The 18,481-nt window shown below is 45.0% G+C and overlaps 1 protein-coding gene across 2 annotated transcripts in view; it reads right to left on the reverse strand.

Moving 5' to 3' along the window:
* The window catches only part of CPA6 (carboxypeptidase A6), a 160,463-nt gene extending 152,367 nt beyond the window's left edge, over positions 1 to 8,096 (reverse strand). The window contains exon 1 of one of the 2 annotated variants that reach the window (XM_068234820.1): positions 7,807 to 8,096. In XM_068234820.1, coding sequence (XP_068090921.1) covers positions 7,807 to 7,907 — 101 coding nt within the window. In that variant the 5' untranslated portion in view covers positions 7,908 to 8,096. The remainder of the gene's footprint in view (positions 1 to 7,806) is intronic. The other variant, XM_068234819.1, reaches the window with a different exon arrangement.
* Between the last annotated feature and the right edge of the window lie 10,385 nt (positions 8,097 to 18,481).

Genomic DNA, 18,481 nt, shown 5'->3' on the forward strand with positions numbered 1-18,481 from the left:
CTGCCTATAGCCGATGCGTTCTACTTACGGTCCATGTAACTCCACTACTTCCTCATTCTGGGTTTGAAGGAGGAGGTCGTGGAGTTATGTGGCCTGCAAGTGGAACGCTATAGGTGTCAGCATATGTAAGTTAACCCCTCTCCTTCGCGGGCAGCAAGTTCTAATTTAAATTTTGATTAAGAGTAGCTACGTTCTCGTAGACTAAGTAATCCAATTTGATCCATCATGATGGTGTTTCAAAATACACGAGCATCATCGTACATCGGCTGCCTGTAACCATTGTATGCAACTTGTTCTTTAAAAGATAATTGCACACTGTTGGTTGGAACAATCGTTCCTCTTTCATTTTGACAGATGTAATCTTGCCGTGGGTATGGTCCTTAAAACAAGCAAACACACACGCAGACAGAGACGCAAACACACCCACACAAACGGTTTACACTATGCCTCAGTAAAAGTTCAGGGAATTTTTCCTGGGACCTTTAGATAGTAAACACTATTCTGCTCCTGAAATTGTTCTCTAGGGTCATACAATGTGCAGCAGAGCATTACATTCTACATCTTTTCTATAAATGCAGAAACAGACATTTGTATTCTTTTCTTTAAAAAAAATACAAAGGTTTTATTCACATAGACAGTTCTGAAAGCAAATACCAGCCCTCAGTGCCATTTATGCACCATTAGGGGAAACTGCACAGCTTGTACACATGGGTGCAGTGGGAAGGCAATGCAGCTGAGAATGGCAAAGAAACCACTGCATGTAATATTTTACAAGCAGTTACCAGGCTCAGCTCCATACATGTGTATCGAGTTGTGGCATCTATTACGCTGTAGTCCTCATAGGAGTTATGGTATGAGGCATCTTAAAATCCATCTCACAATCCCTCAATGCACACACTTTACTGACCTCATAACTGTCAATGTCAACTAAGCCTGAAGTTGTCAATGCGGAAGCGCCTTGTACACCCAACGTGACAATGGTTAAAGCATGCTTGCCGTGACAATGGTTAAAGCATGCATCCTAATTTTTGTGGGGGGTGAAAAAAGAGGGACACTTTTTTTAACACATAAATATTTAAAGGACAGGTGCGGGGTAAAAACATAAAAACAGGATCTACTTACTTGGGGCTTCCGCCAGCCCCTGGCAGCCTATCTGTCCCTAGTTCGTCGCAGCTCCGGTGTCCCAGAATCCCCTCCGTTGCAGATGCCGACCTGAGCCAGTGCAAAACGCTCCAGGCCACAATTGCGAGTGGCACAGGCGCGCGCTCATGCAGAAGATGCTTATCTGGCAAGGTCAGCATCTGCAACGGAGGGGATACCAGGACACCGGAGCTGCGGCGAGGGACATATCGGCTGCCAGGGGCTGGAGGAAGCTCCAGGTAAGTAGATCCTGCTTTTTGTTTTTACCGTACACCTGTCCTTTAAGGAAGGACACACCCCCATTACATTTCTGGTTATGCAGTCTGTGATCAATGTGTAAGAGAAAGGCATATTTTAAGCATCTATAGATTACTACACTTTCTGCTGCAAAAGTTACTAGAATAGCACACTACAATTTTAAAGATGTAATGAAGTAATTTACAGGTTAGACATAAAGTTTAAATACTTGAAGAAGTTAAAGGAAACCTGAGAGTTAACGAAAGAAAAAATGTACACATACATTGGGCTTCTTCAGCCCCCTTCAGGCTGCTTGGTCCCTGGCTGCCAATTCCAGGCCTCGGGCCGCTAATTTCACCAGTTGGGGCATACTGCTCATGCGTGGCTCGGCCCCGTTACAGGGAGAGTACTGAACTGCGCAGTACTACTGCACAGACTCAAAACGCTCCTGGCCGCGGGAGCACGATGGGGAAGCATGTGCGGCTGAAGTGTGTCTGCACCAACTGGCGGAATTACTGGCCCACCTAGCGGAGGATCCAGAAGGCCTGGGAAGACGGTGAGGGACCAGTCAGCCTGAAGGTGGCTGGAGGAAGCCCCAGATGTGTATACATTTTTTATTTTGCTCGTCTCAAGTACACTTTCAAAGTACACCTGAAATGAGAGGAATATGGAGGCTGACATATTTATTACCTTTTATTTTTATTTATTCAGACTTTCAGATAATCAAAGCAACTGATGTAGCCCAGCAAAGATAACTGGCTTCATCACATGCACATTAGGCTGGGCTTTAAGTTGACATCATGGACGGTATGTTAAAACATAATGATACTTTAATGCTATTAGTAGAAGATAACATAAAGACAACAGGGAGAAGAAAGAGAAAGAAAAGAAAGGAAGAGAAAAGAGGGGCAGAGATAAATCGTCAGGCCACTATTCAAGAAACCATCCTTAGACCCAGATGCTCTAAACAGCTACAGACCTGTCTCAAACCTCCCCTTTCTGGGAAAAGTTATTGAAAAGGCGGTCTACCTCCAACTTGAAGCCAGGCTCTCCAGAAACAACATCCTTGACCCTCTTCAATCTGGCTTCAGGAAATATCACAGCTGTGAAACAGCCCTCACCCAGATTTGCAATGATCTGGTCATTGCAAGAGACAAGGGCCAATGTTCCATCCTGATTTTGCTCGACCTCTCAGCGGCTTTTGACACAGTCGATCATGAAATCTTGCTCAACGGGCTAGAAGAGTACTGTGGCATAGATGGCATTGTTCTCCGGTGGTTCAACGCGTACATCAAAAAAGGGCGTCGGGAAAAAAGGGCGCGTGGTGTAAACGATAAACAGTATTATCGTTTATTGAAATATTGTGTAGAATTTCGTTTAGAAATAGTGTTTTAAGAATTTATAAATCACTAAATAATGTGTATGAGATCGGCAATTCTTAAAACGTTAATCTTCCCTATTTGTAAACTAAAACTTATATTTACGTTTGTTGAAAACCCTCCCTGTACCTATCCCCAACCCCTAGACCCCCTGTTGGTGCCTAAACCTAAGACCCCCCTGTTGGTGCCTAAACCTAAGACTCCCCTTTTGGTGCCTAAACCTAAGACCCCCCCAGTTGGTGCCTAAACCTAAGACCCCCCTGGTGGTGCCTAAACCTAAGACCCCCCTGGTGGTGCCTAAACCTAAGACCCCCCTGTTGGTGCCTAAACCTAAGACCACCCTGGTGGTGCCTAAACCTAAGACCCCCCAGTTGGTGCCTAAACCTAAGACCCCCCTGTTGGTGCCTAAACCTAAGACCCCCTATGGATAATAATGTTTTACAGACATTAATAAATTAAAAATGTAAATAAAAAAATGTAATTAATTTTTTTGGGTGGATAATAATGTTTTAGAAATAGTGATTTAGTATCTTTATAAACGTTATTCGTCACGGGCTCATTTTGTAAAGTTAAATCATCACAAACATAGTTATAAATCCTTAAAAATCTCCGGGCGCCGTTTGTTAAAACGTTAATAATCTCCGGCGCCTTTTTTTCCCTGTTCGGCGCCCATTAAACGATATTTATAATGGGAGTGAATGGGGCGCCCTTTTTGTCCACTTGTCTCATGCGCCCAAATCTCCTGCTTCCGGTTCAACTCCTTCCTGGCTGGCAGAACACAAAGGGTAGCCTTAGGGCCCTTCCTCTCCAACCCTTTACCACTAAAATACGGTATACCTCAGGGCGCAATATTATCCCCTTTACTTTTCACCATATACATGCTGCCACTTGGAGAAATCATACAAAAACATGGCCTGGCATATCATTGCTATGCTGATGACACCCAGCTATATTTGTCATTCAAACCTGGCGTCACAGACCCTACTCCACAAATAAACGCATGCTTAGCTGAGCTTCAGGAGTGGATGAATAATAATTGGCTAAAACTTAATGCTGGCAAAACTGAGGTTCTTGTTATCGAGGGCCAGGGCTCAACAGCAAAGCAGCCCCAGTCCCAACCAACACCGCTAAGGATCGGGAGCTCAGACCTGAACAACTCAGACTGTGTGCGCAGCCTGGGAGTACTGATTGATGGGAAATTAAGCTTCAGGAATCAAATCTCAGCTGTTGTGAAACATTCCTTCTTTCATCTAAAGAATATTGCAAGGATTAAACACCTAATTCCTTCAGAGGGTCTTCCAACCCTAGTTCATGCCTTCGTCACATCAAGGTTAGACTACTGCAACGTCTTCTACACAGGCTTGCATACGAAAGACTTACGCCGCCTGCAATTAGTACAGAATGCCGCCGCAAGGCTGTTAACGAGCCAACCCCGCCATTGGCACATAACACCAACCCTGTGCTCACTCCACTGGCTACCTATAAAATGGAGAATTCTGTTTAAGTTTGGCTTACTGACATTCAAATCCTTGCACAATCTGGACCCTGGATACCTGAAGGACTTGTTGCAACTGCATCACACCCCCCACAATCTTAGATCAAAAGGACGTAACACCTTGGTCACCCCCAGAGTCCACCTCAAAACCTTTGGAGACAGAGCCTTTTGTCATGCTGCCCCTACACTTTGGAACTCCCTGCCACACCCAACCAGGACATCTCCATCCCTGGAAGCATTTAAGTCTAAACTGAAAACCTACCTCTTCAGTCTGGCATTCATGAACATCTGACTATCTCCTCTGTAACACAACCCAGCCTGCAACACTGTATTAATCTGAGACACAACTATGCGCTTTGAGTCCTATGGGAGAAAAGCGCTTTACAAATGTTATTGTATTGTATTGTATTGTATTGTATAGATAAAAGAGAAAGCAGCCAGGAGCAATGCAGGGGCAAACCCAGGATTTTCACGGGGAGATTCCTGAAAGGTCTCCTTCAGCCACGCACAGTACAGTATAATAATATGGTAGGACATAATGCTGGGTACACATAATGCAATTTCCTGCCCGACCGACTGACAACAGGATCAATCAGGAGCAGTTTGGATACAGATAATAATGAGGACCGCCGACATTGCTAATGAAGGAGAAAGTAAAGCATTCACACAGCAGGGCACATTGCTGTACTTATACCTTACTCTGTTAAGTTCCCCAGAGCTGCTCCATGCTCTGTACAACACATGCTGCTGCTACATCCAAAGTCAAGTGTAGCAGGGAACGAAAGGGGGCAGTGCTATGAGCTGCAGGATACCTGCAGATATTCTTGTGTCTCAACTTGTGCCTGTCCCCAGACATTGCACCGGCCCCAGTCTGAGGGGAGATTCTGGGCAGCTGTAATCCCGCCCTAAGTTTGCCTGTGCAACGCAACTCAGTTAATCATTATGAAATGTAGTCCAACAGTTGTATAGCTTCATCCATCTTATGTCCCTCACAGAGTTGTGGTAAACCAGGTCAGACTGACATTGGTCAATGAAGCTAGATAACCTGTCTTGTCAGTCTTTCTGGCTAGGGACTGTTTTGTCCTCCAATTCTCAACAATTTGTTTTCTAGCAACCATACAAAAGGTCAGGTTCAAAACTGGAAGAAGCTAAGAGGTCTACCCAAAGATGGCCATGTCCCTATTTAAGGAGGTGTCTTTTTTAGTCATCTAACATAAGGAGGCCTTAAAGAGAATCTGTATTGTTAAAATCGCACAAAAGTAAACATACCAGTGCGTTAGGGGACATCTCCTATTACCATCTGTCACAATTTCGCCGCTCCTCGCCGCATTAAAAGTGGTTAAAAACAGTTTTAAAAAGTTTGTTTATAAACAAACAAAATGGCCACCAAAACAGGAAGTAGGTTGATGTACAGTATGTCCACACATAGAAAATACATCTATACACAAGCAGGCTGTATACAGCTTTCCTTTTGAAACTCAAGAGATCATTTGTGTGTTTCTTTCCCCCTGCAGCTATCTTCCACTGAAGTGTCAGGCTTCCTGCAGACAGCTCTGCCCGTGTCTGTGTAATTCCTCAGTATGTTACAGCCCAGCTCCTTTCACAGCCTAACAGAGGAGGATGTTTATTCCAGCTCTCTTTCACTGATAAGCAGAGAAGCTGCTAGCTTATGTAAATAACACACACTGGAGTGTGCAGAGGGGGGCATGCATAGCAGAACCACAACACTGAAGAACTTGGCAGCCTTCCAGACACAGGCCGACAAGTCTGACAGGGGAAAGATACATTGATTTATTACAGAGACTGTGATAGCAGAAAGTTCTGCAGTAAGCCAGAACACATTAGAATAGCTTTTGGAACTTATAGGATGATAAAAAACAGGATGCAATTTTTGTTACGGAGTCTCTTTAATGTCTTTCCAGAATTTTGCCTAAAAGATGACAGGACCACCAAATGTGTTCAGAATCCCCTACTAGACGTGAACAGCAGAGGAGGGCAGCAACTAGACCAAAATTAACGTTGGTGGAGGGAACTGAGTATCATCTTATTACCAATTTCTATTGGGTTTACTGATTGGCCAAATTATTTCTGGGCCACCAAATATAGTCAATGGTTTCCTGCCACGTTAAAGCAATCCCGAGCCAAAGCTCAGGATCAAAATAACATACTTACCAGAAGAGAGGGAAGTCTCAGGATCCTATTGAGGCTTCCCTCGGTAGTCCGGTGTCCGATGGAAATAAATGTGGTGGCCTCCATATTCTTCTCACTTCATGTCTCCTTTAGGCTAGGTTCACAGTGCTAGGTAGTGTGTCAGTTCACTTCCTATACAATCCTATGGGCCTGTTCACAGTTCTATGTTGTAACAGATCACATTATTCTAACTTGCTGCATGCAGACTTTCTATGAATGTCTATGTCCAGTCTCCATTGCAGTTCACACACATTATAATCTGTGAGTTATGCAACTGACCACTGTGAATCCTTCCATAAGGCTGGATTCCCACTTGAACTGCACTGAACTGCAATGGAGACTGGACATAGATTATCTGCACACAAAAGTGTGAACAACCCCATAGAATTGCATGGGCACTAAGCTGGCATGTAGAATTATTTTGCAACGCAACGGACGTAGTGTGAAATGTCCCTAAAAGACATATTTAGGGACTACTTTGTGTACATTAGGCTCAATTATTAATTTCTGTCTTATTTGTCATTTCTAAAGCTACAAACACACATGCGAGGATTGTTGCCCATCAGGGATCGAGAAACGCTGTGTTCTGTTGCTATGGAGGGGGGGGGGGGGGGGGGGTGGAGGGGGCGATGGAAAGGTGACCATCAGCTGACAACGGAGTGGCTTCAATTGGTCGGTGGGGCTTGTAAAACATTTGTGAACTGTCATGCTCAGGCATCGGGGGTCATTAAGAATCCGACGGGACGGATCTTTCACGATGCCAGAGCAATATCGATCAGCGGCCGCTGCACACACATAACAATCGTCGGATGAAATGGTCGTTATCGGACGTTTCAGACGACGATTATCGCATGTGTGTGTGCAGTTGCAGATCTGAAAGGGGGACGAATGAGAAGTAAGGAGAGACACAAGGATTTGGTACCAAAACAGGATCTGTCCTTCTAAAAGAAAGATTGTTGGGTTGTAAAATTAGTTTTACTATTGCTGCTATAATGGGACACATGTCACAAATGTTACACGAATCATCCAGGTAGAGTGTGTGTGTGTCTACGTTTTAATGCATCCATTTTTTTCAGTAGCCAGGGATTTCAATGAGGAATCGCATGTGTTCTGCAGGAAAGTAATGCTTTTTTTCAACACTGTACAGAATCGCAGATGCCTCCTGAACACACAGCGGCCCCAATAGAAACAAATGCGTTTTCGCCTGCGATTTCACATTGCAGTAAAATAATGCGAACTGCACAAGCATGAAAGTATAGTCATCACACAGGCAACCTCACTTACACACAACATACAATAAAGAGAGGTATATATAAAATGTAAGCATCAATTTGCAATAAACCAAATATAAATATTCCGTCTTACCCATCATAGCGGTTATTGTATGAGTGGGAGAAGCCTGGTGCCCCTGTATGAAGAATGAGGCAGAGCTGGAACAGATGAAGCCCTCTCCAGGTGTTGCCCATCACGGCACAGTTCAGTCAGGACTTGCTGGAGGAGCTGCACAGATTCTATCACTGAGACAGCTGGGCTGCTGCACTTTGCTTATCCATGTGACGATCTCTCCTTGCAGGAAGAGGGAATCTGTGATTCAGCCGCTGTGAAAAGTTTGGAGCAGCTGATGTGAAGTTGGTTTGTGCCTGGAGATGAAGCTGTGAACCTCTGGTGATGAGAGGGGATGGATGATGATAGAGGGAGGATCTTTGCAGCTGGGTGAGGATTTTTGTGTTCTGTCACTCAGCCAGGGATTAGTACACTACAGAATGGGGAGGGCTGCTGTGGGTCATATGGAATGCTGAGGGATGACAGATACCCTCACTATATACAATACCTTCATTGCATACACTACCTAAGAGGAAATATGCCCACATTCCTTTATAATGCAGATACCTGAGACCAGCCACCCTCATAACTCCAACTGTCCCTCTTTTGGAGGGACAGTCCCTCTTTGTTTTTAAAACATTTTATTAGAAGGTATAACAGATTACAGAGTTGTGCAGTAGTCAGTAGGGAATCTCAAAACCTTCAATTTTTTTTAATCCTGTAAGAACTTTAATCATAAACTGAAAAGAAAACAGTGTTTTCTGTTCACCTATCTTGGATTTATGGTGAACAGAGAGTAAAACCGCAAATTAGGATTTAACTTAGTATAGAAAAGAAAAAAGAAGAGAGAGAAAAAAAGGAACATATTGACCATAAGGACCTCTTTGGGTGCCCTGTCCCTTTGTCCCTCTTTCAGGAATCATTTATGTAAATATATGTATTTTTCAACTGAAACGTGTTTAAAGGGGAACTTCAGCCTAAACAAACATACTGTCATCAAGTTACATTAGTTATGTTAATTAGAATAGATAGGTAATATAATCTCTTACCCACACTGTTTTAAAAGAACAGGCAAATGTTTGTGATTCATGGGGGCTGCCATCTTTGTCATGGGGCAGCCATCTTTTTGGTTGAAAGGAGGTGACAAGGAGCAGGAGACACAGTTCCAGCTATCCTGTGTCCTGATTACCCCTCCCAGCTCCACACGCTAGGCTTCAAATGTCAAATTCAAAATGTAAAAAAAAAAAAATTGCACCAAAACAGCAGAACGAGAACAACATAATCAGAAATCCCATCATGCTTTGCACAGCATCAGGGGAAAAAAGCCCGGGCAGTTTTCTTCTGTGCAGCTAAAAATGAGGCTTGTATAATAGAAACAAAGTTCTGATGCTGGGAAACTGTTAAATAAACACCAAGCCTTTTCAGTGCTGTTGAGTCGATTTTTAGTCCGGAGGTTTACTTTAAATTACTCTAAACTTTATTACCATCCTTGAAATTGATCTATTTCTTATTTTCAATGTTAACCCATTCAGGTTCCGTGGTTTTCGCGAGAGAAATGTTCACCTCCCATTCATTAGCCTATAACTTTATCACTACTTATCACAATGAACTGATCTATATCTTGTTTTTTCCGCCACCAATTAGGCTTTCTTTGGGGGGTACATTTTGCTAAGAGCCACTTTACTGTAAACGCATTTTAACAGGAAGAATAAGAAAAAAATGGAAAAATTCATTATTTCTCAGTTTTCAGCCATTATAGTTTTAAAATAATACATGCCTCCATAATTAAAACTCACGTATTGTATATGCCCATATGTCCCGCTTATTACACCGTTAAAATTATGTCCCTATCACAATGTATGGCGACAATATTTTATTTGGAAATAAAGGTGCATTTTTTCCATTTTGCATCCATCACTATTAACAAGTTTAAAATAAAAAAAATATAGAAATAGTTCATCTTTACATTGATATTTAAAAAGTTTAGACCCTTAGGTAAATATTTACATGTTTTTTTTTTTTTTTATTGTAATGGTTTTTTTTATTTATAGTAAACATTTTATTTGGGTAGTTTTGGGAGGGTGGGGGGTAAACAATAGATTTATAATGTAAATGTGTGATGATTTTAATTCATTTTTATTTTCAGGTGTAGTATTACTTTTTGGCCACAAGATGGCGGCCATGAGTTTGTTTACATGACGTCACTCTAAGCGTAACACACGCTTAGAGTGGCGCATCAGGCAGTGAATGGCCAGAAAAGGCGCAGCTTCCGAGAGAAGCTGTCGCTTTTTCAGCGGGGGAGAGGAATCAGTGATCGGACTTCATAGTCCGATACATTGATTCCCTGACTACGGAATCCGCGGCCGGGAGTGCGCGTGCACGCGCGCGATCGGCCGCGGGGGCGCGCGGTAGCGCACATGGTTTCTGGACGTAGTTTCTACGTCCAGAAACCAAAATAGGTTAAAGGGAAGGTCCAAGCAAAAAAAAAAAATGAGTTTTACTTACCTGGGGCTTCTACCAGCCCCATGTAGCCATCCTGTGCCCTTGTAGTCACTTACTGCTGCTCCAGTCCCCCGCTGGCAGCTTTCTGACCTCGGAGGTCAGGGCCACATTGCATACATTTTTACGCATTCCAGCTAGTGCAGGAACAAAAATGTACGCGTTGCACCACTAACGCGTAAAAATGTATGCGTTAATGTTCCTGCACTAGCGGGAATGTGTAAAAATGTACGCAATTCGGCCCTGACCTCTGAGGTCAGAAAGCTGCCAGCGGGGGACTGGAGCAGCAGTGAGTGACTACGAGGGCACAGGATGGCTTCATGGGGCTGGTAGAAGCCCCAGGTAAGTGAAACTCATTTTTTTTTTTTTGCTTGGACCTTCCCTTTAACATGAAGGAAAATGAACCAGGATATAGAAAGGACCAGTGTGGTTTGAATTATAAAACAATGTATGCCCTCATCAATAGCCATAGCATTTGAAAAACAAATATCACATTTTTAAAGGGAACTTGAACTGAGAGGGGATATTATTATTATTTATAATTTATGTAGCACTGACATCTTCCGCAGCGCTGTACAGAGTATAATATCTTGTCACTTAATAAAGAGAAACCGTGACCAAGAATTGAACTTCATCCCAATCAGTAGCTGATACCCCCTTTCCCATGAGAGATCTTTTCCTTTTCACAAACGGATCATCAGGGGGCTCTGTATGGCTGATATTGTGGTGAAACCCCTCCCACAGTGTGATGTCAGGACCATCCTGACAGTTTCCGGTCTGTGAACGTCATTGCATTGTGGGAAATAACAGCTCTTTACAGCTGGGTCCAACTGCCAAAAAAGCAAGCAGCATCTCCTTCCACTGACATCACCTGCCAGCAGTAAAAATGCCACAACGTGGTAAATGCCAGAATTTAAATCAGGTAGAGAAAAGGTTTTACAATGGACAACCACTGACTAAATCATTTATACATAATTATTGTAAAAACGAAGCACTTTTTTATAACATTATTTTCACTGGAGTGCCTCTTTAACTGTCCCTCATAGAGGCTCACAATCAAATCCCTACCATAATCATATGTCTATGTATGTATCATGTAGTTTATGTATCGAGGTCTAGGCCAATTTCAGGAGGAAGCCCATTAAGTTATCTGTATGTTTTCAGGATGTGGGAAGAAACTGGAGTGCCCGGAGGAAACCCACCCAGACACAGGGAGAACATACAAACTCAGTGCAGTTAGTGCCCTGCCTGGGATATGAACTGGGGACCCAGCGCTGCAAGGCGAGAGCACTAATCACTACACCACCATGCTGCCCAGGTATATGGAGGGAGACATTTACTTCTTTTTAAACAATACCAGTTGCCTGGCAGTCCTGCTGATCCAATGTCTCTAATACTTCTAACCATAGACCCTGAACCGTAAGTATATGCAGATAAGATGTTTCTGACAATAATCTGACAAGATTGTTTCAGGTGTGTGATTCAGACACTACTGCAGTCAAAGAGATCCGCAGGACTGCCAGGCAACTGGCATTGTTCAGCCTCCATACACCTCTCACTTCATGTTCCCTTTAACTTGGAAATTGCAGTGGCTGAAAATGTAGTCTCCATTAAAGGGACCATGAGAAGGCCATTCAAATGAAAATCTGCGCTTACCTGGCGCTTCCTCCAGCCCCCCTGTAGCCTTTGAGGTCGTGCGGCATTCTCTGGGTTCCCTCTGATGGCCCTGTTAGCCCGGCGACTTTAGACGATATCGTGCGCAACTGTGCATGTGCAGCCAGTCCGCGCACCGACTCAATCATATGCCCATCGCCGTAAGTGTCCTGCGCATGCACAGTTCTTGAAAGACTGAACCATGCATGTGCAGGATGCTTACTGTGATGGGCATGTCATGGCAGGGCCAAGGCAAAGGCGAGAGAGGCACCAGCCTCAGGGCGCAGTGTAGGAGGGGTCGCAGGGCCGGATTTACCATAAGGCACTGTAGGCAAGTGCTTACAGGCGCCTGATGATGGAAAGGCTCACTCTCCTCCCCTAGTGCCTCTTTCTCTCCTTCCCTCTGCCGTGTACTGCAGAGGGAAAGTGTACTGCAGAGGGAAGGAGAGAAAGACTCACCCAGCTCTCAGCATTCCACTGTTGAAATCTCCCTTCAGTTAAGGGCACCTCTAGCTACTTAATACTGAGGTTCCTCTAACTACCTAATACTTGGGCTACCTCTAGCTATTTAATACTGAGGGTACTATTTAATACTGAGGGTACTTCTGGCTACCTAATAATAAGGGGCACCTGTAGCTACCTATGACGGGCAAGCAAAGTAAGGGAGAAGAGACAGCTGGGGCAGCCAGCACACCTGCAGTGTGGTTCAGTGAGGGGTTTGTAGGTTTATGGAGGGTGAAGTTTAAGGTGCCAGGACATCTGTGCCTATAGGCTCCTGTGAGGTAAATCCGGGCCTGAGGGGTCGCACAACTCACTCAGCAGAGATGTGTGATCGAGCCGGGTGCGTGGATGGAACACGCAAGCTCAGTTTTGGACGACTTCACCCAAAGTCGCAAGGCTAATGGGGCCGCCTGGGTACCACGGAGGGGATCTAGAGAGCGCTGAGGGACCTCGACGGCTACAGTGGGCAGGAGGATGCACAAGGTAAGTGCAGATTTTCATTTTAACAGTCTGCTCAGGGTCCCTTTAAGTATGCATTCACAGAGTGCCTACAGCAGTCAGACTACATGAGAATGTGAATAACTCAGCTATAAATAATGTCACCTATTAATGCTTGCTGATGCAAGAAAGTGCAATGATCTTCATGTTCAGTTCCTGGAGCCATCAGATACGTATGACATATCACACACAGGCCTAGATTTACCTCACAGGAGCCTATAGGCACAGATGTCAAGGCACCCTACCCTAGTCTTTGCCCTCCATGAACCTTCAAACTCCCGCCAAACTGCACCGCAAGTGTGCTGGCTGGCCCAGCTGTCACTTCTCCCCTACTTCCCTTGTCAGTCATTGGTAGCTACAGGTGCCACTTAGCATTAGGTAGCCAAAAGTACCCTCAAAATTAAGTAGCTAGAGGTGCCCCCAAGTATTAGATAGCTAGAAGAACCTCAGTATTAAGTAGCTAGTGGTGCCTCTGGCTGAAGGGAGAACTCACCAGTGGAATGCCAAGAGCAGAGTGAGTAACTTCTCATTTACACTCTCATCAGGAGTCTGCGTAGGGAAGGAGGGAGGCGCTTGGGGAGGATTGAGCCGCATTTCCATAATCAGTCGCCTGTAGGCACGTGCCTACAGTGCCTTATGGTAAATCCGGCCCTGATCACACAGCTGGGAAACAGAACGCATGTAGCGTGTAGGAACTGTTTTCTCTTAGGAACTTCAGCCTAAACAAGCATACTGTCATTAAGTTACATTAGTTATGTGTGAGAAAACGCGGAAAAGCCGCCGCGTGTACTCAGAACAAGGCGGCTGAGTCCGCGTCCAATGCGGCGGCTTGCACGTGTGGGCCTGCATACAGTAGTGTAGCCGAACGCGGAGGAACCGCCGCATGCCTTGATAGCGGTGCGGCGGATTCCGCGTCCAGCGCGGCGGGTGCTTCACAACACATGTCTGGTGTGGCTGGGACTGATAGTCCACACAGGTTCAGAAGGGCGCTGAGAGGCAGAACTTTTATGACAGCCAGAAGGGAGTCAGCTGACCAAGCCGGTCAGCTGACGATTCAGCCAGTTTCCATTGGTCCAGCACTTAGGGGAGGCGCTGGAGAGCGCTTTACTATATATACTGGGTGCTGGTCATTCTCTGGTTGTCTGCCGTTGCGATCACTACGTGGTAGCACTCAGACCTTGTCAGTATCTGTGATATTTTCTGTGTTATTACTTCAGACTAGTTCCAGGGTGTTGATGATCAAGGAGCTCACACCCAAGACTAGGGAACTGTATTACCATTATGTTATACCTCAGACTAGTTCCAGGGTGTTGATGATCAAGGAACTCACACCCAAGACTAGGGAACTGTATTACCATTCTGTTATACCTCAGACTAGTTCCAGGGTGTTGATGATCAAGGAACTCACACCCAAGACTAGGGAACTGTATTATCACTCTGTTATACATCAGACTAGTTCCAGGGTGTTGATGATCACGGAGCTCACACCTAAGACTAGGCATTGTTATTATCTGTTATGACTTTCTGCTTTCCTGACCATTCTCTTGATCTCTGATTTGGTACTTCGCTATATCTGATACTCTGTTGCTGAACCCTGCTTGTCTTGAGATTCCGTATCTGTCTCCTGTCTCTGTACCTGATCTGTCTGTCTATTGCCGACCTGGCCTGTCCGACCTCGAGAACTATCTTCCCTGCTTGGAGATAGTTCACAGACCTGTCAGTGACACTTCACCTTTGGTGTCACTTACTCTCTGGTTCTTCCCACTCTCAGCCTGGCTCCGTCCCTTGAGGAGCATCAGGCCATTGGAAGGAATCTGTTCTCTGAGCAGTATCTCTTACTGCCTTACACCCTCTATACGGGTGCTCTCCTCAAAGTATTACTGTTGCACCAAACACTCATATTACTCAGGTGTCCAGAGGTTAGTGATATATCTGATTATCGGTGATACTGCAGATCATCAATAATCGGGTATATATCTGTATTCTCGGTGATACTGCAGATCACCGGTAATCAGATCCTCTCTGTGTTACACCGATCGTTACATTATGTTAACTAAAATAGAGAGGTAATATAATCTCTTACCCACCCTGTTTTAAAAGAACAGGCAAATGTTTGTGATTTCATGAGGGCACCCATCTTTTTGGTTGAAAGAAGGTGACAGGGAGCATGAGACACAGTTCCAACTGTCCTGTGTGCTGATCACCCCTCCCAGTTGCTAGGCAGTGTGAATAGCAACATAGGAAATCCCATCATGCTTTGCACAGCATCAGGGAAAAAAAGCCCGGGCAGTTTTCTTTGATGGGTGGAGCTTAGCTAAAAATGCAGCTAAAAAATATGCTTTGGTAAGAAAAACAAAGTTCTGATGCTGTGAAACTGTTAAAGAAACTCCAAGCCTTTTCAGTTCTGCTGAGTAGATTTTTAGTCCGGAGGTTCACTTTAAATATCCATTTCAGCAATGTACTGTACTGAGGAAAAATCAATATTTTATGCTAATGATATTCGCTGTAATAGAGAGCTTCATAAAGTGCAGATCATTGACTCTGTTTTGCTGTTGGATTTTGCATTCATCCTAGTATCAGAGAGGGTCGCATTCATTAATGCGGACGCTGATAAATGATGTCCAGGCATGTGATGGTATTTGGACATGCAAAGCACTTCTGGCTATTATATGCCTTTGAAATTAAAGAATCACTGATCAATGATAACTTTACATGAGAAGACGATCCATTGAATGTCATTTATGCTGAATAGGCTCCTTCAGCCTTATAAGGATGCTATCACATTTGGTTGGAGAAAATGTGAGGTAAGGCTAGTGGCGTATGTGTGTACACGTTGCCGGTGAGTTGGGTGCCCGGATACCGGAATGACGGCTCTCCCTACTGCCCCAAAACTCCCCAGTGGCGTGAAATACTATTCCCCCTCCGAGTTGTTGCAACTCAGGGGGAAATGTAATTTGGGGTCTGGCAACCGCCAGAGCCCTGAATTACCCTTACATGCCCGGCACAGCATTACATTGCTGCTATGGCCCACCTGGTTTCGGTTCCTGGCACCAAAACTACCTGTTTCAGGCTGGTGTGGTGTCGTTATGCCCTAAATTGTTCGCATCTCCTTAAAATAATGATGTAACCATATTGCATCATCACGCTGGTGCCTTGTTACTCATGCACAATAGAACTTTTACTGTTGTTTCTGAAACAGCTAATTATCAGCTGGTTTCAGAGACATGCACAGTTGGCAGGACTGCACTATTCTCCGTACGGAGTGCACCATTCTTCATACGGGGTGCACCATTCTCCATACGGGGTTCACCATTCTCTGTACGGGGTGCACCATTGTCCATACGGGGTGCACCATTCTCCATACGGGGTGCACCATTCTCTGTACGGGGTGCACCATTCTCTGTATGGGGTGCACCATTGTCCATACAGGGTGCACCATTCTCCATACGGGGTGCACCATTCTCCATACGGGGTGCACCATTCTCTGTACGGGGTGCACCATTGTCCTTACGGGGTGCACCATTCTCCATACGGGGTGCACCATTCTCCATACTGGGTGCACCATTCTCTGTACGGGGTGCACCATTGTCCATACAGGGTGCACCATTCTCCATACGTGGTGCTTCATTCTCCATACTGGGTGCACCATTCTCTGTACGGGGTGCACCATTGTCCATACAGGGTGCACCATTCTCCATACGTGGTGCTTCATTCTCCATACGGGGTGCACCATTCTCTGTACGGGGTGCACCATTCTCCATACGGGGTGCACCATTCTCCATACGGGGTGCACCATTCTCTGTACGGGGTGCACCATTGTCCATACAGGGTGCACCATTCTCCATACGTGGTGCTTCATTCTCCATACGGGGTGCACCATTCTCTGTACGGGGTGCACCATTCTCCATACGGGGTGCACCATTCTCCATACGGGGTGCACCATTCTCTGTACGGGGTGCACCATTGTCCATACAGGGTGCACCATTCTCCATACGTGGTGCTTCATTCTCCATACGGGGTGCACCATTCTCTGTACGGGGTGCACCATTCTCCATACGGGGTGCACCATTCTCTGTACGGGGTGCACCATTGTCCTCACCTCCTCACATTCACGTATACAAGATTTCTGGCAAAGTTGTACTTCCTACCAAATAACCTAAAACCCACTGCCTCTAGGTATGAATATTGTATACTACCCCACCCCTTGTTCCCACCTATTCCTTTACATTGTAAGCTTGCAAGGGCAGGGCTCTTTCACCCTTTTGTGTTTTGGATTTTGTTACACATTTATTCATTTAATTATGTCACTGTTATTACCTTCTGGAGCTGCTTCCAGCAAACATATATAGAGGTATATTTAAATTCGATTTTGAGGGTTTTGAGGTGAGATGGAAACCAATGGAGAGTGCAGAGAGGAAAAGCAGATGAGAAATTGTTGGAAAAATAATCCAGTTTTGATAGTACCGATTGCATTTACATCACTGTTTAGAAAGCACCACAAAACTGGGGACTCAGTAGCCCAACTCCAGCGCCTACGTTCAGGGCTGGATTTCTGGAAAGGCCACAAAGGCCCGAGCCTTGGGCTGCTGCCGGCCAAAGGGGCACCTGGACATGAAAGAGGAAGATGCAAATGGGGAACAACACATCAAAAAGGGAAACTGATGCCCAAGGAAGCGGTTTGTGAAAGAGATAGGGTACAAGTATGCAGTGTCGGACTGAGAGGTGGAAAAGCTGAGGAAATCCACCTGCTGGCCAAGCAGCAGAAACCCTGTGTTATCAATCCCAATAGAAGTCTTCACTGTGATCAGCAACACATGATTACTGCTGCTTGGCCAGCAAGTGGGTTTCCTGAGCTTTACCAGCTCCCAGTCTGACACTGCAAGGACGTCTTACACGTGGAAAAGGGGCTGCACATGAAAGCGGAGCCACAACATGGGCCAGGGGCACAAAAAGTATAAATCCAACCTTGCTGTTCACCCACATTGCACAATATCATATAGCCAAACTTTGACATCCACAGAGCGGGCAGGCTGAATGAGAGAACAATGCCCTCCTCCTGCACATAGCCAAGTATATCCACCAGGAATGATCATGAAGCACTATTCACACTGAATTCTTGGCAGAGCAGCCCTGACTAACCAAGAACCATCTAGAGTTTGTACAAGGCTCAACACAGAACTTCTTATCTTTCCACTTCCATACCTGTAGTCTCTATACATTTCATAAACCACCCCAATAACCTCAGCTTCTAATGCCTGCTGTCTTGGGGTAATATTTAAACTCTCATTTAAGCCTCATATTATCTTAATACCTGGTCTTGCTTCCATAAAAAAATATCTTGAATATACAACAGGCTACTAGAATGCTTGTGTATACCCTTGTCTTGGCTACTGCAGCTTCTCCTTCCAAAAACTGTGTGTGTATCTCTCCAGTACCTACTGAACTGTGCAATTCACCTCATCCACATCACCTCCTGCTCCTTTGACACTGATGTGGGTCATCCAGTTTTCACCCCCTCCTTTGGAACTCTCTTCCACATCTTGTTTGCAATGCCTTGAATCCATCA

The sequence above is a fragment of the Hyperolius riggenbachi genome, chromosome 5 (genome assembly GCF_040937935.1).
Source record: "Hyperolius riggenbachi isolate aHypRig1 chromosome 5, aHypRig1.pri, whole genome shotgun sequence".
NCBI lineage: Eukaryota > Metazoa > Chordata > Amphibia > Anura > Hyperoliidae > Hyperolius > Hyperolius riggenbachi.